This window comes from Hemiscyllium ocellatum, chromosome 12 (assembly GCF_020745735.1).
Source record: "Hemiscyllium ocellatum isolate sHemOce1 chromosome 12, sHemOce1.pat.X.cur, whole genome shotgun sequence".
NCBI lineage: Eukaryota > Metazoa > Chordata > Chondrichthyes > Orectolobiformes > Hemiscylliidae > Hemiscyllium > Hemiscyllium ocellatum.
Window position 1 is genome coordinate 34412091 of NC_083412.1, and position 25267 is coordinate 34437357.

Here is a 25267-nt window from a genome sequence, read left to right on the forward strand (position 1 = left end):
AATAGAATTAAGGAGAATCCGAAGGGTTTTTACAAATACATTAAGAACAAAAGGGTGACTAGGGAGCAAATAGGGTCTCTCAAAGATCAGCAAGGCAGCCTTTGTGTGGAGCTGCAGAAAATGGGGGAGATACTAAACGAGTATTTTGCATCAGTATTTATTGTGGAAAAGAATATGAAAGATCTAGACTGTAGGGAAATAGATGGTGACACCTTGCAAAATGTCCACGGTACAGAGGAGGAAGTGCTGGATGTCTTGAAAGGCATAAAAGTGGATAAATCCCCAGGACCTGATCAGGCGTATCTGAGAAGCTAGAGAAGTGATTGCTTAGCCTCTTGCTGAGATATTTGTACCATCGATAGTCGCAGGTGAGGTGCCAGAAGACTGAAGGTTGGATAACGTGGTGCCACTTTTTAAGATGGATAGTGAGGACAAGCCAGAGAATTATAGACCAGTGAGTCTGACGTCCGTGGTGGGCAAGTTGTTGGAGGGAATCCTGAGGGACAGGATGTACATGTATTTAGAAAGGCAAGGACTGATTAGGGATAGTCAACATGGCTTTGTGTGTGGGAAATCATGTCTCACAAACTTGATTGAGTTTTTTTGAGGATGTAACAAAGAGGATTAAGGAGGGCAGACTGGTAGATGTGATCTATATGGACTTCAGTAAGGCGTTCAACAAGGTTCCCCATGGGAGACTGGTTAGCAAGGTTAGATCTCGCGAAATACAGGGAGAACTAGCCATTTGGATACAGAACTGGCTCAAAGGTAGAAGACAGAGGTGGTTATGGAGGGTGGTTCTTCAGATTGGAGGCCTGTGACCAGTGAAGTGCCACAAGGATCGGTGCTGGGTCCTCTACTTTTTGTTATTTATATAAATGATTTGGATGTGAGTATAAGAGGTACAGTTAGTAAGTTTGCAGATGACACCAAAATTGGAGGTGTAGTAGACAGCGAAGAGGGTTACCTCAGATTACAACAGAATCTGAACCAGATGGGCCAATGGGCTGAGAAATGGCAGATGGAATTTAACTCAGATAAATGCGATTTGCTGCATTTTGGGAAAACAAATCTTAGCCGAACTTACACACTTTCCCTAGGACCTTACCATTAAGTGTGTAAGTTCGGCTAAGATTTGTTTTCCCAAAATGCAGCAAATCGCATTTATCTGAGTTAAATTCCATCTGCCATTTCTCATTTTGTTGCTGAACAAAGAGACCATGGAGTGCAGGTTCATAGCTCCTTCAAAGTGGAGTCGCAGATAGATAGGATAGTGAAGAAGGCGTTTGGTATGCTTTACTTTATTGGTCAGAGTATTGAGTACAGGAGTTGGGAGGTCATGTTGCGGCTGTATAGCACATTGGTTCGGCCACTGTCGGAATATTGCATGCAATTCTGGTCTCCTTCCTATCGGAAAGATGTTGTGAAACTTGAAAGGGTTCAGAAAAGAATTACAAGTATGTTGCCAGGGTTATAGGGAAAGGTTGAACAGGCTGGGGCTGTTTTCCCTGCAGCGTCGGAGGCTGAGGGGTGGCCTTATAGAGGTTTATAAAATTATGAGGGGCATGGATAGGGTACATAGGTAATGTCTTTTCCCTGGGGTCGGGGAGTGCAGAACCCGAGGGCAGAGGTTTAGGGTGAGAGGGGAAAGATATAGAAGACACCTAATGGGCAACATTTTTATGCAGAGGGTGTTACATGTATGGAATGAGCTGCCAGAGGATGTGGTGGAGGCATTTGGATGGGTATATGAATAGGAAGGGTTTGGAGGGATATGGGCCGGGTGCTGGCAGGTGGGACTAGACTGGGTTGTGATATCTGGTCGGCATGGACAGAAGGGTCTGTTTCCATGCTGTTCATCTCTATGACTCTATGACAAGCAAGCTTACCGTATGGTCAAAAGCAGACCATTCTGATGAGTAACACTGGCACAATAGTCTTCGCATCTAATTGAAATATTGGCTATTGACCAATGCAAAAATCATAAATATTGCTATAATCTGCCTAGAAACCACTAATTTTTACAAGATATTTGCATTTTCAGGAACTCAGTGGATCACACAGAGACTTTCAAGATTTCATATTTCTACGGTAACAAACCAAAAGCAACAGTGAGTAAACAAATTCAGTAATTAGGTGTGATTATCCAGAACACTAAACTGACCACCTCACATGCATAACATAGTCATGAGGACAAGTTACACAAAGCACCTACGACATAACTGCATTCTGTACACAGCAATGATATCATCAGTACATGCACTGCTGATGTGGAGTTTGGGAAAGCAAAGTCAGGGCTGGGACTCTGGTGTGAATAGGGTCAAAAGTTGGGAGGCCTGCAATGGGAGCAGAGGAGCTAGCCTCCATTTCTCCATTTTGTGCATTTAATTTTATTTTAAAAATCACTTTTTTCAAAAAAAAACAGAACGTTTCTAAATGCACACTTCCTGAGACTGGCTACTGCTTTCCATCATTTACAATGATCCTGGCTTTCTTTTTGCTTACATGTACTTTATGCACCACCAGTAGGTGGCCTTTATATGAATCACAGCCTTGGAAGGGAACTGCTACTCGACTGCAGAAAAAAGGTCCTCCTGTCACTTTTACCTTTGATGTAGGTGTGCCGGTGTTGGACTGGAGTGGACAAAGTCAGAAATCTCACAACATCCAACAGGTTTAATTGAAATCACAAGCTTTTGGAGCATTGGGGCTGTGATTTCAAATAAACCTATTGGACTGTAACCTGGCATTGTGAGATTTCTACTTTTATCTTTACTGATAAAGGAAGCATTTTACTTTTCTGGGTCTCTCTTTCAGGCTGTTTTGTGCCTAAGAGGTTGAGTGATATCTTAGAAACTGTAACTCAATATAATAATGATTTTCTGTGAACTTGCCATCCCAAAGACTGTCTCTATTGCAAAGTGCGTCAGTTGGATCAAGCATCAAAGCAAAAATGCTGGTTAACTATTCTCTAGACCTCTTAGACCATTCTACCTTGGAATTATACTGGCAGTTGTAAGTACAAAAGCTTATAAAGCTGACATTCTAAGCATTTCCATGAGAATTGACCGATAAGTGGCACAACTACTCTCCATTATCTATATATGTTAATATCTAGAACCTTCTTCTTCCCAGCAAATCAACCTGGGTCTTCCTTGAGCAACCAAGTTGAAAAACACCAAAGTAGAGCAGGTTGCCTTACCAGTCCTTTGTTTATTTTACCTTAAAGATTTAGTCCCATAATCTCATAAATTTTGCATTTGTAACAAAACTAAAGTCAAGGATGAATTTTAAAGAGTCATGAAAGCCAAATTCAAAAGTCACGAAGCTGTCTATTGTTTCCCAGCATGCTATGACAAATGTATCATTGGCTGCAGGTTTGTGACAATAGTCCTCCACATTGTCAATTACCAACTTCACCTAGTATTGGGAAGCATCAATGACCGGATGCACTAGATGAAAGGGAAAGATACCAGTGTTTGTTCCTTGTAGTTAAGTGGGGTATACACCTATTCCCTGAGTTAAGGATATTGCAATTCTCAAGGAAACACTAAAAGAGAATGGAATAAGAAAAATGTCTCAAAGAAATGAAAACCTGTGGTGGATTGATACATTAAAATGTGTAAAAGTGCTAATCAATGGATAAAAGATTCCAATTTCCAGATCCCTTTTTGTTTTCAACTTTAGCAAGTTAATTTTCAGTATTTTTAAGAAACGTTTCCTTCAGTTTTTCATATACCTGTTCATTTATGAGCATCTGTTGGAGTTTTTGGTGATCCTCAATGTTTCCAAGATTTTGGTGCACAGTAAAGCATAAGCATTCCATGAATGCTGATACAATTGCTGAACTCTCACTGCAGCTCGTCAAGGCACGTTCACTCTGTAATCTAATCAAAAATAAAAGGACATCTTTTTAAAATAACAGGAGATATTAGTTCCCTAAATTATCTCAGATAAATTGTAAACTCTGAAGTGCAATCCAAGTCCACTTCTTTTGCAAATGTTTCTTTATTTTCTGTAAGGAATCTGTCCGCTTCCTTTGGCATTCACTTCAAAGATGGGGTAAGAAAAAGCAACCTGTGAAGTACTGAATGAAGTTGCATTCTCCAACAGCTAAAGGCATTATATACTCAAGTTTCAATTTGCTACACTACCACGCTTCATTTCATTAAATTCAGTAAAATGCACAAATCTCTAAGTACTGTTTTGGTTACGAGTAGCATTTCAGTTTTAGGTGATGTGGCTAAAATGCACATTTCCAGATGTAATGATCCAGTAAGAAATTCAAAAGAGGCTTATATACCAGTGACATCAGAATGTGGACTATACTATCACAAGGAGTAATCAGGATGAAACATATCTATATAGTTGAAGAGACACAAGGAAGAATAAATGGATTATTACATTAGCAGGCTCAGATTGAGGCTCTTGTGGAGCAAAAACAAAGGTGGGAAACAGGTCCAACTGTCTTTTCTGAACATTACAATATATGCAATATGGCAGAGCACCGGTCAGATAGTAGCAAGGGCTGTTCTGCTCTCATATTCAGCTCAATGTAGTAATGTGACATTTCTATATGGTCTGACTTTCTGCTCTCCCCAGTATTGTGTTTAAATCCTCAGCCACCTCCAATTCTAAGTGCATAATTTTGTATTCTGACCTATTTTTTTCCTTTTATACTGTAAAGTTAATTCAATAACAATAGGGAACAATGATAAAAAGGGAAAGGTACAGAGTGTGTTTAGGAGTCAGGAATATCAAAAACAGATTGCAAGATTTTTATAACTATATAAAAAGGAATAGAATAACAAAAAGGAATGTTGATCCCTTAGCTGCACAGACAAAATAAACTATCATGGACTGAGGAAATGGCAGATACATTTGTCCTCATCTTTGCAGTAAAATACAGGTTAGATAGCAGAAATATATTATAACCTAGGGACTATTAAGAGTACGAAATTAAAATAATTAGTTATTAGCAAAGAAAAAGTACTTAAGAAACTCAAGGGACTAATATCTGAAAAATCCCCAGGATCTGATGGCCTACCTCGCAGAGTTCCAAAAAAACCCACTAGAGACCCAGTACATGCACTGGCTATGATTTTTCATGCTGACCTAGATTCTTCGACATTCCCATCAGGCTGGGCATCAGATTTTTTTTTAATTCACTCATGGTATACAGAGATCCTACTGCTCTAGAGAAGGTTGTGGAGAGCTGTTTGCACTCCTTGCGTGTAGGAATGCCCATTGCCAAAAGGGCATTTCCAAGATTATGGCCCATCAACAGCCATCAGGGTGAATGGGTCCTGAGTTTTGTGCGAAGACATAGCTCGTCAATTTTACACATTGGAAAATTTCAGCATTTGTGGCTGCACTGGAACAGCATGTCTCGGAATGAGGTCTGTTTGGAGTATTGATCTTCAGTACCTATTACAAGAATTCAGTCAGGATGCATGGTCTTTGAATTATACTGTGCCTCCAGCCATTTATTGAAATCACAAGGAGTGCTTTGGTTCAAAGCTGACATCAATGATGCTGGGGACCTGAGGTGAAGGCTGAGACTGATCATTCACTAGCCATCCCTGGCTGAAGATGGATGAAAATGCTTCAGCATTGTCTTTTGCATGGCTCAGTGGTTAGCACTACTGTCTCACAGCGCTAGGGACCTAGGTTCAATTCCAGCCTCAGGCGACTGTTTGCATGGAGTTTTCACATTCTCCCTGGGTGACTGCCTGGGTTTCCTCCAGGTGCTCCGGTTTCCTTCCACAATCCAAAGATGTGCAGGTTAGGTGAATTGGTCATGCTATATTGCCCATAGTGTTTCAGGGATGTATAGGTCAGGTGCACTGGTCAAGGGTAAATGCAGAGTAATAGGGTCGGGGTGGGTTACTCTTCGGAGGGTTGGTGTGGGCTTGTTTTGCCTGATGGCCTGTTTCCACACTGTAGGTGTTCTATGATTTCTATGACTTATATATGCTGGGCTTCCCCATTGCTGAGGATGAGGATATTTGTGAATCCTCTTCACGTTGGTTATCTGGTTAATTGTCCATCACCAATCACAACTGAATGTGGAAGAATTGCAAAACTTAGATCGGAATTGTTAGTTGTGCAATTGTTTAGCCTCGTCTCTTGCAACTGCTTACACTGTTTGACATGTAAGTAGTCTTTTGTTGTAACTTCAAAGATCGGCACCTGATTGTTTGATATGCCTCATTTTGCTTCTGGCAAACCCTCCTACACTCCTCATTGAACACTCCTAATCAGGAAAAGAGAGAAGGGGAAAACAGTGAACTAGAGGCCAATTAACATACCACCAGTCATTGGAAAAGTACTGGAGGCTAGGATTAAGTCTTAACAGTGCACTTGGAAAAAACATAGTATGAGTTGAAGGCAACATTGCTTTGAAAGGGAAACCTGGATTGACAGATTTAGATTTTTTGACAATGTAACTTTTAGGCTAGATGAAAGGAAACCGGTAGATGCAAAGTATTTGGATTTCCATAAGGACTTCCATAGGTTGTTTCCCAAATATTTAATACACAAGATAAGGTTTGTGAAATTCAAACAAGAATCTCAAAAAGTTAGTATGCAGGTTGAGCAAGTAGACTGGAGGATAAATGGAAATTTATTGTGAAATGCAAGGAGAATGGAACATAAGAGTTAAGAGGCCTTGCTACAATTGTTTAGGATGTTGATGAGACCACATATGAGTACTTTGGTTTCCTCTCATTAGAAAGGATATAATTGCATGTGAAGCAGCGCTAAGAAGCTTCACTCGGCCAATTTCCAGGATGAAGGGGTTATCTTATGAGGAAAGATTGTACAGGTTGGGTCAGCAACCAATGGAATTTAAAAGAATGAAAGACTACCTCAATCAAACATGCCAGATCTTGGGGGACTTCACAAGGTGAATTCTGAAGGTTGTTTGTACTCATGGGAGAGTAGGGAACCCAATTTTAAACTCTCATTTAAAAGAGAGTGAAGAGATGAGTTTTTTGAGAAGGCTGTTTTTTTTAATTCTCTTCATCAGTGAACAATTATTAAGACTGAATGACCTACTCCTGCTCATAATTCATATACACAAACAAATAAATCTGCCAAAAGCAGAGTGCAAAATCTTCACTGCCTTTGATGACAGGACTAATGCATTATTATCAAAGGCTGCGTGGCATAAAGGACGATGCAAGCCACAACTAACCTGTCACTTTTTGTGCTAAAATTACCCTAGCTTATTTCATTTTGGGCTCTTAGGATAAACAGAGAGACAGGACAATGTTGAACTTTAACCCAGAACTGGAAACAAAATAGCAGCATGCTATATCAATGATCCAGTCAATTATCCTTTAAAATCAGTGTTGCCTTTTCCAGAAATCTATTTTCTGAGTTGCGTACACTTCTTTGCAAAACACCACTTAAAATATTTAAATTTCTCCAGGCCAGGCTGCTTTGTAAATAGCTAAACAACATAATGATGCAGTGCTCTGTTGATTGAAATTTTTAAACAAATCATACCCCACGCTAACAGTATTGAAGAACAAGGTGAAAAATTCTATCTTTGATCCAATTACTTCTTCGGGTATCTTGCTGATGAATGGTAAAAGACTTGGATAAACAGAAGTAGCCAGGCCACGACCACCTTCTTTAAGAACTGCCCACAACTTTGGCAAAATTCCTTTCTTTGCGTTTACATGGACCCAGCAATCCTAACAAAACCGTAAATAAGATAAAGCAGTGTTGTTAAAATATTGTAATACTGGATGGCAAACATGAATTCACTGGAAACAATATCTCTGCAACCACATGAACCAGAATACCAAAATATTGACATTGTCTCCTCATGGCACTAATCTTAAAAGCACATTGAAAAATGCTATTACAATCTCAGGAAAAAGCATCTGTAATGATATTACTAAACATCTCCTATCTTAATTTACTTACATTTCAAAATCTAAATTTTTATAATAAAAACTATCTGTATTGTGATGGTAGCTATGAAGATTGCTGATAAAATCATGACTAGTGAAAAATAAATACCTGACCTCAGAGACGCAACGTGACAGACTGTGACACAGAACACAGATTACAAGACTTTGAACCTGTACTTTGTTCCATTTAATCTAAATCAGCAGGCAAGAACAAGGATAGATAGGAAATAGGGTATGTATTTTTGTGCCATTTGAACAAATGCATAATAACAAAGTATTTCAATCAAAACCAAATATGCTCCTGATCTATCACCATTTTTAAAAAAAAACTTGAACATTTTATTCTGAAACTGTAGCTTTGTTGTCTTCAGTTACAAACCACTCAATGTTCTTTTTTTCAGCTAAGGATCCACCCAAGGTTGACAAAAAACTGGGACAATCTTTATTTTCAACAAATTTTAGTGTTACCTAAGATGATCTGAGCAACATCCTCACTTTGGGCAATCTCAGAGAGAAGAGAAGGAAAGCAAACTTGAATAGACTTTGTTTGGGTAATTTTTCACAGCTCCTCTTCTCATCTCTTTTTGTCAGGATGATGTTTAATAAACATCCTCTGATACTTCCACAAATGGCCACTGTTCAAATGAGAGCTAGAGAGGGTACCCATAGCCTGAGATAAACACAAGTGCCAAAACTGAACATGATACCATTGTCAGCTGACATACAGACTAATTCTAACAGGAATTATCAGACAATGATTAGAAGAAAAAGTCATGGCAAACTTCTCCACCTAACCAAGGGGTACTGCTACCATAATAAAACCAATTCATTCACTACAAACTAAATGAAACCCCTATTATAAATTACTTTAACCCATTGATTCAGTGGGAATTCCAGAGTCCCAGCTTAAATAATTAATCTTTGTTTGAAAATAGAACACCAAAATTTCTTCACTAAAACATTAACACAAACATTCTTTTGCTATTTTACAATAATATAATGCAATGCATTTTTAAAAATCAATAAAATAATACTTTGTATGCCTGAATTGTTGATTTTAAGTTTCATGTTACCTCAATACAGGTGAGCACATAAAGTGCTGCCGCCCACACAGAAGGGCATACGACTGGATCCATGTCATCTATATTCAGTAGCACAGCGGGACACACTCGTGCAGCTTCAGATTTCATCAGCTCAGGCAAGTATTGGCAAAAAGCAATAATCAATTCAAAGAAAGCTGAGCGGATCTAACAAATTTTTAAAAAAATATTGTAAGTGTTTTAGAACCTCACCATTTCCATAAAGATATTAATATAAATGCTTTGTACTCATTGGATCCCAAAAGGTTAATTCTGATCTGCAAAGTTCAAGTGGTCAATAAAATGTACCATGCCACCATCAGGTTATATTATTGTGAATGAAGGTTATAAAACAAGACACAAATTCTCATAAACAATCAATTTTCCTGTATCAGGGAGTTTTATTTCCCCCAGTTATCCTACATTCTTTGAAAATCCAATCTTATTTTCAACTGACTGTTCTAAAAGTAAAGCTTACAATTAGGAATAAATTGAAGGATTAATTTTGGCAAGATAAAGTCTCCACAAAACAATGTTCTGATGTAACAGTTTTAGATAATATTTATAAACAAGAGTGACAAATTCTTCTCAAATCTCATTTACTATCATCATGTTTCTTCCTCCTGCCAAGCTGTCATACAAAATTGGCAAATTGGACTTTGGGCATTGTTTATTGCAAACTTGTGGGCTGAACTAGTCCTGCTATTTCCCTCTGCCCAAGAACCGTTGTTGTCAAAAGATACATGTTCAATCACTGCACCATAGGTTATCTAAATCAAAGCTAAGGGGTACAGATTAGAAGTCCAGCAATTCAGTGCTACAACTTTCCAGCATCCTTTGACTTTTAACTGAATTGTTAAAACAACCATTTTATGAATAGGAAAACCACTATTTAATAAAAATTTGGAAAACCTTTAAATTAGAGAAGTTTCACAAGGTTGAGGGGCTCAGTTTCTCATGTAATAGGTAAAATTATATTTGTTAAATTACTGCAATAATTAATGATTTCGTTTAATATACCAGAGAATGGTTAAGCCGAACCTGTGGGGTTTTGTGCTTGCTGTATTTCCAGAACTTGGACTGTGATAGAATAGCCAATAGTCTGTTCTTCAGGACAATGTTCTCATTTTCAGGGAGAAGGTCAAGTAGCTTTTTCAGAGCCAGAAGTGAACTTGTGACAATCCTTATGTATTTTTCTTCCCTTTCTTCCTCTGGAACACTTCTAGGTTTGAACACCAATTTATGTTGTAAATGAATGCTAATCACATGCAATATTACAGTCATTAGATAATAAAACAGTAAAATTATCTGAATATTACCTACACTTCTCAAAAACATATTATATTGTTAGCATACTTACAATACAGCATTTAGAAGAGTGATCATTTAATGTTTACTTTTGGTATTCCACCCTTTATGGCTATCCATTAGGGATAAAAATAATTTTTTACTTGCAAGGGTTCTTTTAATATTTCTGAGATGACTACTTCATGATTTTCAGAGACTCACTTTCTTTCCCATTCTAACTAACTCCATTATTAGGTAATGCCATCATGGAGGAAAATTAACTTTTGAATTTGTGATGAAATTTTTGGGGGATTTCTTTATGTAAGGAAGATAGTACAAATACAAGAATATAAAGGTTACAAAGAAACATAGAAAACATAAGGAGGAGGTTATTCAGCCCTTTGAGCCTGCTCTGTCATTCATTATGATCAGGGATGATCATCCAACTTTTCCACCATCCCCTTTGATCCATTTAGCCCCAAGTGCTCTATCCAACTCTTTCTTGAAATCATAACAATGTTTTGACCACAAATGCTTTCTGTGATAGCGAACTCCACAGGCTCACACTATGGGTGAAGAAATGTCTCTTCACCTGACTCATAAATGGTGTTTCCCCATATCCTTTGACTGTGACACCTGGTTCTGAACTCCTCCATCTTCAGTAATATCCTTTCTGTAACTACCCTGTCTAGTCCTTTTAAACTTTAATGGTTACTGTGAGATTTCACCCTCATTTTCTCCCTCAGCAAATACTGACCTAACTGATTCAACCTCTCCTCATATGTCAGTTCTGCCATTCTTGCAATCAGACTGGTGTACCTTTACTGCACTCCCTCTAAGAAGAACACTCATCCTCAGAAAAGGAGACCAAAACTGCATATGATATTCATCATGTGGCCCTGTATAATTTCAGCAAGACATCCAGTCTCCTATACTCAAATATTCTCACTATGAAGGACATCATTTTCCTTCACGATCACCTGTTGCACCTGCATGCTTATCTTCAGTGACTGGGATATGAAGACACCCAGCTCCCATTTCATATTACCCCATCTCAATTTATAGCCATTCTGATAATAATCTACCTTCCTGTTTTTACTTCCAAAGTGGATAACCTCACATTTATTCACATAATAGTGCATTTGCCCACTCACTCAGCTTGTCTAAATGACAATGAAGAATCTCTGCACCCTCCTCACTTCTCACCTTTCCAGCCAGATTTGTGTCACCAGCGAATTTAGTTCCCTCATCTTAATCATTCATACATATGTTGTGAATAGCTGGGGTCTTAGCACTGATCCCTGCAGTACCCCATTCGTCACTACTTGCCATTCAGAGAAAGATTCACTTATTCCTACTCTTTGTTTCCTGTCAGCCAATCATTTGTCTGTCCATTTGAACAAACAACTCGCAGTTCAATGTGCTTTAATTTTACACGCTAATCCCATATGCAGGTCTTTGTCGTAAGCCTTCTGAAAGCCCACATCAGTCATATACACTACCTCCCTCTCATCAACTCCATGAGTTATAGTCTCAAAGAATTCCAGTGGATTTATCAAGCACGATTACATTAGCTACTCTCTAATCTTAGCACTGATCCCTGCAGTACCCATTCGTCACTACTTGCCATTCAGAGAAAGATTCACTTATTCCTACTCCTTGCTTCCTGTCAGCCAATCAGTTGGCTGTCCGAAAGACTGAAGCGACTGGGCTTGTATACCCTTGAGTTTAGAAGACTGAGAGGGGATCTGATTGAGACGTATAAGATTGGACACTCTGGCAGCAGGAAACATGTTTCCGCTGATGGGTGAGTGCCGAACCAGAGGACACAGCTTAAAAATACGGGGTAGACCATTTAGGACAGAGATGAGGAGAAACTTCTTCACCCAGAGAGTGGTGGCTGTGTGGAATGCTCTGCCCCAGAGGACAGTGGAGGCCCAGTCTCTGGATTCATTTAAGAAAGAGTTGGATAGAGCTCTCAAAGATAGTGGAATCAAGGGTTATGGAGATAAGGCAGGGAGCGGATACTGATTAGGAATGATCAGCCATGATCATATTGAATGGCGGTGCAGGCTCGAAGGGCTGAATGGCCTACTCCTACACCTAGTGTCTATTGTCTAATCTGTACAAACTGCTCTAGAGTCTATAGAAGCATGGAAAACCTCCACCAATGCATTCACTATTTCTACGTCCACTTCAAGTACTGTGGAATGTAGATTATCAGGTTTTGGGGATTTATTTGCCTTCAATCTCATCAATTTCCCTACTAACATTAATTTTCTTGATTCCTCCCTTTTACTAAATGCCGTGTTTCCCAGTATTTCTAAAATGTTATTTGTGTCCTCCTTTGTGAGCATAAAACCAAAGTATATAGTCAGTTGGTAGTTAATTGATTCTATTATGTACAACAGTTCATCCAAACTCAAACCAAGAATTAATCAGATCAAAATAGCTTTCTAACCACGTGTCAATATTATAATGCCATATCCTGTTGCACAATCCACGGGATTCTGACAAACTAGAGGCAAGCTGCCTTCTTTAAGACAGCTGAGTGTCTTACTAGGATATTTCAGAGGGCAATTAAAACTCAACTGCATTGACACTGGTTTGGAATATCATTTAGAACAGACCAGGCAAGGATAATTTCTTTCCACAAAAGTTGCTCACCCAATGGATTCTCTCTTTAAATAATGTTCCAGTTTATTTAATTAACTGAATTTAAGTTCTATCACGGGAAGCTAACTTGTATTCTTCTGATCACTAATTCAGGTCTGTGGCTTTTCAGTTGATTAAGGTAACTACTCTGCCACTGTTTCCTGTAATAAACTGAACTAGCACCAAACCTAGAAGCATCTTGACATGTTTGTTTTCACTGCTTGATGTCATATGCTCTGGACCCAAGAACCAGATGATCTTCAGTACTGTCTCCAAATACAAGCAACATTCACACTATAAATCAATCACTATTAGTGAATTCTGTATAAATATATAGATAAACAAGGTAAGTATTTAAAGAATGTGAATTGAGAGTGTCCAGATTAAGAGCTTGGTAATGATGAGGCAGAAAGCTTTGAGATATTTCCCTGAAAGGACTGCAATGGGGGTGCTTAATCACAAATGCTGTTAGTCTTCAAAGCCATGTCATTCTTCTCTGTCCCAGTTCAAGATGGAGGTCATAGTGACTGCTAGCATTATGAAGTCACTGCATGCATAAGGAGCTAGATCGCACATGCATGCTGTCATTATTTTGTCTCTCCCATGCATAGAGGTGACTCTTTCTTTCAATGGCATCCCATTATTGATGTTTTGAGAGCATCTAGAGAGCTTTGAAGGGCAAATTTGTCTACTGCCTCTATACATTTTGAACCTCGAAACCAGTGTAATAAACCTCAGCATTTGTAAATATCAAGTGGCATATTTTCTGAAATAATCATGAATAATACATTTAGATTGAAATTGCAGTGAGTCAAATTCAGATTACAGAAAATTCCAGTTAGGTCAAAGACCTCAACTATTCCTGTCCAGAAATAGTAAATCCCACAAAACAATGACATTGATAAACCAAGCAGCCATACCTACTCTGGAAGAACAGAACTTGTCAAACTTGTCATATGACCATGCCAACAAAAGAGGCGTTTGACCCGACACAAGCATGAAATCATGAAATGTTGGGCAAGAGCCTTGATTTAACAATGAGATCATCTTGAGAAAGGCCTGAGAGAATGACTAAACAGTTCAGAAAATTTTAAAAGCTGTTAATCGAAGGGAGGGTGAAGTTATAAACCAAGTGGAAAACCGTGGTGCAGAAAATTGACATTGTGAATGAGTAGGTGATTCCACCATTTGTCCACCATTATGAAACATAAGATAAACATCTCAGAACAATTCAATAAACAGGCTTTCCTTCCAGCAAACAAAATGATAAGAACAGGAGATCTGTCCCAAATTTGAAGAGGGTCAGCATATGATTCAAAGCAAGTTAAGCAGAAAGATCTCAATTCAGATCCAATTCTAGAAAAACTGGGAAACTGCCTTGACCAATGCTGAGAAAGCTATAGACAGGATCCAGAGTCTTACGCTACAACATGAAAACAACAAAAGTACATTTGTTGCATCGACAGCATGGTGCACCACATTGCATCCATCTGAAACAAGACATTGGGTTCTGGGTGAGACATAGTCGAGGGGAAGTGTGTGGTAAATATGGGATCTGATGAATAGTTATTTAGGAGTTAGACTTCATATTTAACTTTTCCTATTTTATCTAATTGCACAGGAACTTGTCAAAGTCTCGGATTTAAATTAGGGTGTTCGGTGGGGGGGGGGGGGGGGCGGGGGGGGCTCTATCCACCCAACAGAAAATTCAATTTCCTCACACCTACATTGTGATGGGATTCTGCAGTGTCCCCCTGCACAATTCCAACTTACACTGGCATTATAATGGTCTGGTTATTGGAAAATTTGTTCCTACAATGTTTAAAAATATCACCTCTCATTCATCTAAATTCCACAAGGTATAGGTCCAAATGTGCTCAACCTTTCCTTATGAGGTAACTCCTCATCCCAGGAATCGAACAAATGATCCATGCCTGAACTACTTCTAAAGCAAATGTATCCATTCTTTAGTATAAAGATCAAAACTGTCCACATCACTTTACTGATAACTGAGAGGCCACTGATGGAGTAATAATTGGATGGATTGAACTGGTCCTCCTTTTCGTGGATCAGTCATGCCTTGGCATTTTTTTCCCCACTGACATTGTATTTATATTGGAACAGATTGGCTAGACACATGGCTAGTTCTGGAACATGAGTCTTCAGCACTATGGCGGGGATATTGTCAGGGCATGCAGCTTCTATAACATCCAGTGCCTCCAACTGCGTCTTGACATCATGCGAATGAATTAAATGAAAAGAAGATTAATATTTGTGACACTTGAGGCCTCAGAAGGAGGCAGAATTGAATAATTCAACAAGCACTTCTGGCTAAAAATGCCTGAAATTGCTTTACTTGTACTTTGCTGGATTCCAGCATCTTTGAGAATGGGAACATTTGATTAGTAGTGGTGCTAGAAGGCTAATTTTAATGAGATACATTGAAGTCGCCAAAACAGTCAAAGATATAAAACGTCCAATTAAACAATAACCTCACAGCTGAAAAGATTATTGCATGGACAGACCATTGCACTCTCTTTGGCAGATTTCTATTTGAAATGATTTATGCTTTGGGTGGCTCCGGAAGCTCATTGTGGCATGGCAGTCTCTGCCAAATTTGCTGCAGATAAAGGCAGCGGCTTCACCAGAGGCAGGATTTGCTTACCTCTATTTTCTTAGTGCTCTTTTCCAAGCCAGCTGAACTTTACATACTGCCTTGTCTCTTCCAATGCCCTCCCAAACAGTGAGTCTCCCAAGACAATAACAGTCAGTGACTATCTCACAGCTGACTGTGACAATATCTATCATCCTCACATCTCACTTGCTGGTGGCAGGGAGATGGATGTTCTAACATGTTGTAACATAGTGACTATTTCACCACACAAAACGCCTTTCGGTTTACAGCCATCATCCATTTGATGAACTTGACCAAACTAGTGTCGACATTAAACACTTAAGTGTATGCTGATTCCATCAGCATGCTCCAAGACCATTAAGGTGGTGATCTGGTCCTGTCAAGAATACGTCTGCGACATTAAAGGAGGAAACTGCTCAGCCATTTCTCATGGGTGCTTTCTAAATATCAGTACTATAGAAACATGCAGTGCAGACTACACACTCCAATTGCAGTGCGCCATTCCTTTGAAAATGCACATTCAGATTCACATTGAGATGTTACAGTTGCAGTTAAACTTTTAGGTCAAAACACAAGACTGATAGTCCATATGCAATTCTCATGTGCATCCCAAACAACAGTTCTGCAATGTTGGCATATATGTATTTAGCATTTATTTATATATATAGCAGTTGCTTCAGCATGAATAACATTGGAATTATGGTTAGGTTGCATTTTAAGTCACAATAATTGAATTTGATGCATTTGGGAGACTGTTCAAACGTCAGAATACATCCTCAATGTCATTATTGTCAAACTCCTAAATACTTCAATGTAAACTGTCTCCAACCTACTGTGGATCACTGAGGGTCTCTGGAGTTTCCTTCAAGATGTAATCACATATGATCTGTGAAACAAAATAATGTCATTTGTACCATTCTTCCAAATAAATTTAAATAGTTGTTCTTGTAACTGCTAAAATGTACATACACTTCAAAACAGCACTCAAAAAAAAGACATTTCTTTTCATTTTTATTCTGAAATATCATGTCTTGGTGACACCATTGATTGAACTATCTAGGTGGAACTGAAGTGAAAATGCACAATTTAATGAGAATTTCTATACATGTTAAGTAATTACTTTCACATTGGTAGGCTTGCTTGTGTCTATCATTACATAATAATATAAATGTGTAAGAAACTAATTCTACTTCACACTTAAAAGTAGCATCATTTGGTGGTTCAGCAGCATAGGCCACTACTGTATAATTAACAAGTTATATACTTGCTCTCTTTCAGTCTTATGTTATTCACCAAATAGTGAAAAAAACAGACATTTTCCAAAGAGGTGGGGAAAAATATTAATTAATAAGTCATAAGCTGCTAGCAAAGACCTCCTAATTGAATAGATCCTAATTCCTAGTTAATAAACTGAGTATGTATTGCAGTGAATGAAGATATAGAAAAACTGGTCTTTTTTTGCCTCAGCATCCACTTTTGTCTAATTGATTGGCATTGTTAATGTGTCTTGGGAATTTTTTCCATGTCAAAGTTACTAAAAGAATACAATTTGTTGATGACTTACTGGCCCAAATTGGAACATACTTAAGCAACGGCAATTCTCTTTAAAGTCACCCACTTAACTGTTGGCAATTTTTCCAGCCAAGATTCTTTGCCTCGCCTGCCCTCAATATATTCATCCAGATACACCAAAGATAAATTTAATTAGTTCAGAATTTGTGATACAGGCCATGACATATCCCATTTATTTTAAAACACCTGTTGCTGTACTTCAGAGGTTAAATGTACTTTGACAATGACTGAGGAAAGTTGAGGGTACAGGGTAGACAATGTGTAGAAAAGGAGGTTGTGTGCCAAGTGAGTATTGTGCAAAGTGAATGAGTGGATAGGGTATCAGTTGAGTACAAGTGTTTATGGTAGGTCAGGGGCGGTGTTTGGTCTGTGACAGAGTTTGTTGGGTTCAGCAGGATTGCAGGCCTGGCAGGATTAGGTTGTATTGGGGTGTGGGGAGGGGTTGGTCAGGCCCAGTAAGGAAGTGGAGCTGGGGAGTATTATCTCTAGCAGTCATGATTTGGAGATGCCGGTGTTGGACTGGGGTGTACAAAGTTAAAAATCACACAACACCAGGTTATAGTCCAACAGGTTTAATTGGAAGCACACTAGCTTTTGGAGCGACGCTCCTTCATCAAGAGATAGTAGAGGGTTCGATCGTAATACAGAATTTATAGCAAAAATTTACAGTGTGATGTAACTGAAATTATACATTGAAAAATTGATTGTTTGTTAAGCCTTTCATCTGTTAGAATACAGTGATAGTTTCACTTCTTTCATGTGTAAATCACAAAACTTTTTAAAAAAAAGTTGCATTCTCAAGTTAGCTGTTAATAATGGTGATAGCTAGACAATATGTTGAAGGTGCTAGCCCCTTGCATTCTCTATCTATGCCATGATGTTTAAATTGATTCTAATCTAAAAAGTGAGATAACGGAGTTTTACATAAATTCATTTTTGAGCTCAGAGTTCTACATGAATGCATGCAGTTTTTGAGCAAAGTACAACGTAACTTTCCAAGTACGAATTCACCCCACAAGATATATGTGTGCATGTGGGTCTTTGTCTGTCTGTGCTTTGTGTCTGTCTGGGGTGGGGGTTGTGAGTGTGAGAAAGTGTGTGTATTGAGTGCAGAGTATCTTAAGTCTGTGAGGGGGTGCATGTGAGTGTGTGTGTGTGTGTGTGTGTGTGTGTGTGTGGCGTGCAATGGTGATCAGTTCTAGGAGTACCGAACTTCGCTATCAGCCTCTGCTCGGCCACTTTTCTCTGCTGCCTGTGCTGAAGTCCAGCTTGGAGGATGGTCACCCGAAGGTCCAAGGCTGAATGTCCTGGACCACTGAAGTGTTCCCCAATTGGGAGGGAACCCTCCTGTCTGTTGATTGTTATGCGGTGCCCATTCATCCGTTGTCGTGGCCTTTGCTTGGTTTCCCCAACGTACCATGCCTCAGGGCATCCTTGCCTGCAATGTATAAGATAGACAATGTTGGCTGAGTCACATGAGTACCTGCCACGTGCAAGGTGGGAGGTGTTCCCACGCATAATAGTGGTAACTATGTCCACAACCTGACACGTCTTGCAGCGTCCACCGTGACAGGGTTGTATGGAGTTGTCCTGAGAGTCGGGCAGTTTGCTACGAACAATGATCTGTTTGAGGTTTGGCGGTTGTTTAAAGACAAGTAGTGGAGGTGTGGGGAAGGTCTTGATGAGGTGCTCATCCTCATTGATAACGTATTGCAGGTCACAAAGAACATGGCGTAATCTTTCAGCTCCTGGGAAGTACTGAACAACGAAGGGCACCTTGTCAGTTGCAGCATGTGTTTGACTCTTGAGGAGGTCATTATGGTTCCTTGCTGTGGCGCGTCGGAACTGGCGGTCGATGAGTTGAGCATCGTACCCCGTTCTTGTGTGGGCATCCTTGAGTACTTCCAGGTGTCCGTCATGTTCCTCCTCATCGGTATGCGTAGAGCTTGTCCATAGGGAATAGCTGTTTTAATATGTTTTGGGTGGAAGCTGAAGAAGTGTGCATTGTGAGGTTGTCTGTGGGTTTGCGGTAGAGTGTGGTCCTTGATGGAGACGCATGTGTCCAAGAATGAGACAGATAGTCGAGAGTAGTCCATGGTGAGTTTGATGGTGGGATGAAACTTGTTGATGTCACTGTGTAGTTTTATCAGTGACTCCTCGCCATGGGTCCAGAGGAAGAAAATGTTATCAATGTACATGTTATATAATGTTGGTTGTAGATCCTGTGTAGAGAAGAAGTCTTGTTTGAACCTGTGCATAAAAATGTGGGCATATTGGGGTGCAGATTTGGTGCCCATGGCTGTTCTGTGTGGCTGGATGAAGAATTGGTTGTCAAAGGTGAAGACATTGTGATCGAGGATAAAGCGGATGAGCTGTGGGATGGTGTTTGGAGACTGGCAGTTGTTGGTGTTGAGTACTGAGGCTGTTGCCGCGATGCCATCATTGTGGGGGATGCTGGTGCAGAGTGCGGAAACATCCATTGTAATGAGGAATGTTCCCGGTTCGGCTGGTCCGTGGATGCGGAGTTTCTGTAAGAAATCCATAGTGTTGTGACAGAAGTTGGGGATCCCCTGAACAATAGGTGTCAAGATGCCTTCCACATAGCTGGAGAGATTCTCATACAGAGTCCCATTGCCCGACACGATGTGACATCCCGGTGTGTTGGCTTTGTGTACCTTTGGAAGGCAGTAGAAGTTGCCTACACGAGAAGTATGTGGGATGAGGGTGCGTAGGGAACTCTGAAGGACTGGATCCAAAGTTCTGATCAGTGTTTAATTCTCGGGTGTGTTCTTTGTTTGGATCAGCTGGTAGTTTCCTGTAGTGTTCCTGGTTGTTCAGTTGTCGGTACACTTCCTTGCAGTAATCTGTTCTATTCTGAATGACAATGGCTCCTCCTTTATCTGCTGGTTTGATGACAATGTTGTGATTAGTTTTGAGAGCCTGGACGGCATTGCGTTGTGAACAGGTGATGTTTTGCTCTACCTTGTGGGTACGGCTGATGAACATATATTTCCTGACAGTTTGAGCATACATGTCAAGCCCAGGGCAGTGGCCCTCTGGTGGGATCCATGTTGACACCTTCTTTGGTCGCTCCTCTACAGATCCCTGTGATGACTGTTCCAGTTCATTAGTGGGCTTAGTGGGATCACTGCCAGCACCTTGAAAGAATTCCTGGAGTCTCATTCGTCAGATGAACTCCTGTGTCTGCTGCCAGAACCAACGAGTCCCTTTTGGTGGTGGGGCAGAAGTTGAGATCTCTGGTCAGGACTTCAATCTCTTCCGGTCGAACAGTGTGGTCCGATAAGTTGACAATAGACTTCCCCGCAGTGATAATGTTGTCTACTGTGGTTCCAGGGCAGGCTTTGCTATTACTGGTGAGAATGCCAAGTTTCCCCAGTTTTTTTGTTCTTGGCATGAATGCACGTGGTGTAGTTTTGTCACCTTCTCTGTTTGGCAACGTCAAATAATTGTACTGATGTATCCTGTGTGCAGGCTGTGAGTGTGGACTCCGCAGACTCTGCAGAGAGACTTTGCCACTGCACCTCTCGTAAACTCCTCAATCATCTCATGCACCAACTCTACATCAGGCGCCACAACCTTGAAATTCAGAAGGAGTCCTCCAAGGTGTACTTCGGGACAGGCAGCAGAGAAAGGTGGCCGAGCAGAAGCTGATAGCGAAGTTCAGTACCTATAGGGAGGGCCTCAACAGGGACATTACAGATGATCACCATTGCACTACACACACACACACACACACACACCCTTGTAAACTCACACGCTCCCACACTCTCACATGCACCCCCTCACAGACTTAAGACACTCTGCACTCACTACACACACACACACACACTTTCTCACACTCACAACCCCCACCCCAGACTGACAGACAGACAGTCACACACACACAAACAAACAAAGACCCACATGCACACATATATTTTGTGGGGTGAATTCGTACTTGCAGAGTCACATTGTATTTTGCTCAAAAACTGCATGCATTCATGTAGAACTCTGAGCTCAAAAACTGCATGAATTTATGTAAAACTCCGTTATCTCACTTTTTAGATTAGAATCAATCTAAACATCATGGCATAGATAGGGGGCCAACACCTTCAACATATTGTCTAGCTATCACCATTGTTAACAGCTAACCCGAGAATGCAACATTTTAAAAAAAGGTTTTGTGAAACTATCACTGTATTCTAACAGATGAAAGGCTTAACAGACAGTCAATTTTTCAATGTATAATTTCAGTTACATCACACTGTAAATTTTTGCTATAAATTCTGTGTTACGACCGAGCCCTCCACTATCACCTGATGAAGGAGCGTCGCTCCGAACGCTAGTGTGCTTCCAATTAAACCTGTTGGACTATAACCTGGTGTTGTATTATTTTTAACTATCTCTAGCAGGGTCATGTCTGGTGGGACATCAATGGTTTGTCAGGGGTTAACTAGCTTACTAGTTACCAAGAAGTTGGAGTAGGTTCGGATTCCAATTCCAGTGCTACTTTTAAATAGATTTTGAACCCTTTGAATTCTCTGACATCAAGAGTCGTTTTTGGAGGATTCCAGACACAGAGGAATTGCTCATCGGCAAATTCAAGAATTTCCATAGAGTTAGCTACATCAGAAACCCCATGATAAGGCAGGATCTTAATGAAACTTACAGAGTACCGAGAGGCCTGGATAGAATGGATGTGGAGGTGTTTCCACTAGCAGGACAGACTAGGACCTGAGGGCACAGCCTCAGAGTGAAGGGATGACCCTTTAGAACTGAGGTGAGGAATTTCTTCCACCAGACAGTGTGAATCTGTGGAAGTCATTGTAGCAGAAGGCTGTGGAAGCCAATCACTGAGTGTATTTAAGACAAAGATAAATAAGATCTTGATTGTGAGGGGGATCAAGGTTTCAGGGAGAAGGCAGGAGAATGGGGTTGAGAAATATATCTGCCATGATCATTTAATGGTGCAGACTCGATGGGTTGAATGGCCTAATTCTGTACCATATGATACAAGATGAATAGTCATAGGTAATTTTCACATGAATCTACATTATTCCAATAACTGTCTGATCATTGGGATATTTGGCTCATTGTCAACTGGTGTTTTGCTGTAAAGTATACTGTTGTCAACAGATGGCACTGGATTCAAATGTTTTCACAGCTTTTGGTTTGCTGCTCAAAAGTTATTTGAAACTGCATAAAGAGCAAATAGACTCATGTAAAGCAAAATTAAATTCATTTTAAATACAAAACAAACAGCAATATTAATCAAAAGATCTTAAAATAATTGAGGGGGAATAGAATATTTCCTAAATTTTGTAATACGTCAGATTCACACTGTCTGATGGAAGAAATTCCTCACCTCAGTTCTAAAGGGTCATCCCTTCACTCTGAGGCTGTGCCCTCAGGTCCTAGTCTGTCCTGCTAGTGGAAACACCTCCACATCCATTCTATCCAGGCCTCTCGGTACTCTGTAAGTTTCATTAAGATCCTGCCTTATCATGGGGTTTCTGATGTAGCTAACTCTATGGAAATTCTTGAATTTGCCGATGAGCAATTCCTCTGTGTCTGGAATCCTCCAAAAACGACTCTTAATGGTTAGCACTGCTGCCTCACAGCGCCTGAGACCCGGTTTCAATTCCCGACTCAGGCAACTGACTGTGTGGAGTTTGCACGTTCTCCCCGTGTCTGCGTGGGTTTCCTCCCACAGTCCAAAGATGTGCAGGTCAGGTGAATTGGCCATGCTAAATTGCCCGTAGTGTTAGGTAAGGGGTAAATGTAGGGGTATGGGTGGGTTGTGCTTCGGCGGGTCGGTGTGGACTTGTTGGGCCGAAGGGCCTGTTTCCACACTGTAAGTAATCTAATCTAATCTAAAAAGATGTTTTGCTTTCAGAACTGCAACAGGACTCTTCGATGATCATAAAAATTTTTTGCTGTCATTAGAATATGCCATTAACCGAATCACTTTGGAATAGTCTGCTACGATGAAGTTAGTTTTGTTTTAATTTTCCATTTCTTGTCTCCCAAAGGTTCATAACTTAGGACCAATTTGTGAATCATACCCACAGGACCTTAAGTTGTCAATACACAAACCTATTTTGTACAAGACCTTGCCAGCCAAAAGAGAAAGAAGGCCTTCATCCCATCAGTGTGTTGGATTGAAACACACGTACAAGAAATTAAAGCTAGTATGCTATATCACTGGACAATCCCTCCAATGCTTACCATTAGAATATTGTCAATCTCACTTTGGGATGGATTAAAAGGATAAAAGCTACACCCTTGTTAAATAGTTAGGTCAGTTATGCTACACTAATGGCTTTGCTCAAACAATATTCATTTGAACCAAGTGAAAATGAGCAATGTGCATAAACAGCTGGTAAGGAATGATAACTGATAACAGAATGCTCTGTATCAAGTTATAATGCACACTTCGTTAATGCGAATTCACTGTAACGTGATTGACAAATTTGGGACACTGTTTTTAAAGCGATAACGTTTAAAACATGGGTTGGCTATAATGCAATTACAGCACCAACACTTTAAGTGCTATTTTTAAAGTGCCATTTTTCTATAATGCAGGGTTGCTCAAGAAGGCAACCATCGTGTTATAGGAGAACTATCTGCACAACAAAACAGACAAATCACTGACCTGTGGTAGAAAGTTTTCTAATCACTCAAAAAGAATTCTAAAAATTCAAGCTAATAATTCTGGCTAAATTACAGGGCAAATTTAAACAAATGTTACAAGTAACAGAACTTTTCATAATTCTTCAAAAACCAGTGAGAAAGATTTTGCTTTTAAAAAGAACTTACATTCATAATTTCTTCTTTACAAAAAGCCACAGCTTCTGGCTGTTTGTTTAGTGGAAATGCAACTTGAAATGCTACTTTTGCTGCTGAGGCTGCCGGATTGTAGGTATCACATTGTGCAATAAGCCAGTGTCCCATAATACTCTTCAAATAAGGTGCTAAGTTTCGCTTCACTTGAAGGACGAGTATTTCAAATGCTTGCTGTACTGCTTCTCGAACCCGACGATCATGGTCCTGGAGTAGGGATGGGAGCAGGGAATTAATGAAAATAATTTGTCATTACGAAGTATTAGGATTTCTCTGGTGAATAATGAACAAAGGTTGGCAGTAAGCAATAAAGGATGAATGTCTTCATCTGTGTCTTAGTCTTTACTTGCAGTATGCATTTACTAGATTTGGACATTATAAACTTCACTACATGAGAGGGGGTATGATATGATTGAGACATATAAGATTATTAAAGGATTGGACACTCTGGAGGCAGGAAACATGTTTCTGCTGATGGGTGAGTGCCGAACCAGAGGACACAGCTTAAAAATACGGGGTAGACCATTTAGGACAGAATTGAGGAGAAACTTCTTCACCCAGAGAGTGGTGGCTGTGCGGAATGCTCTGCCCCAGAGGGCAGTGGAGGCCCAATCTCTGGATTCATTTAAGAAAGAGTTGAATAGAGCTCTCAAGGATAGTGGAATCAAGGGTTATGGAGATAAGGCAGGAACAGGATACTGATTAAGGATGATCAGCCATGATCATATTGAATGGTGGTGCAGGCTTGAAGGGCAAAATGGCCTACTCCTGCACCTATTGTCTATGAACTAAATGAAAACATAAGAGATAAAAAATATTAATAAAAATGGTGCTATAATTAAACAATTTCCTTCCCGTGCACATCTCTCAATAGGTCAGCAAGTTTATGAGTAAGCAACTAATCCACACGAAAGAGAAGCATCCCACATACAACTTGTAGTTTATAAGGGGTGCTCAATGGGCATTTTAATTGGTCTCAGCAACCCAGAATTAAGGGGGGGGGGGGGGGGGGGGGGGGGGGGTAGAAATCATCCATGATTGTCACTTTTGGTAACTACCCCGGCATAGCTGTTGTAAAAGTGCAATGTCAATGTTAGGATTAGGCTGAACCATGGTATTCAAAGTTGAACACATCTAATAGTTAGGTTCACATAGCAAAGAATTTCCACTTAAGTAGTGTTAAAAGCTAGCAGGCACCAATGGAAAAGTATCAGCTAACAAATCTATATCTTCATTAGAAAATGGGAAGGCAGGAAAATATTTGGGCATAT

General features: G+C 39.9%; 1 protein-coding gene across 3 annotated transcripts in view; it reads right to left on the reverse strand.

Annotated features, from left to right (window-relative positions):
- Positions 1-25267, reverse strand: part of ltn1 (listerin E3 ubiquitin protein ligase 1) — a 151855-nt gene that overhangs the window by 105048 nt on the left and 21540 nt on the right. For all 3 annotated transcript variants that reach the window (XM_060833496.1, XM_060833494.1, XM_060833495.1), the window contains exons 4-9: positions 23973-24203; positions 16415-16467; positions 10046-10226; positions 8999-9172; positions 7513-7703; positions 3740-3887 (exon numbers count right to left, since the gene is read on the reverse strand). In XM_060833496.1, coding sequence (XP_060689479.1) covers positions 3740-3887; positions 7513-7703; positions 8999-9172; positions 10046-10226; positions 16415-16467; positions 23973-24203 — 978 coding nt within the window. The remainder of the gene's footprint in view (positions 1-3739; positions 3888-7512; positions 7704-8998; positions 9173-10045; positions 10227-16414; positions 16468-23972; positions 24204-25267) is intronic.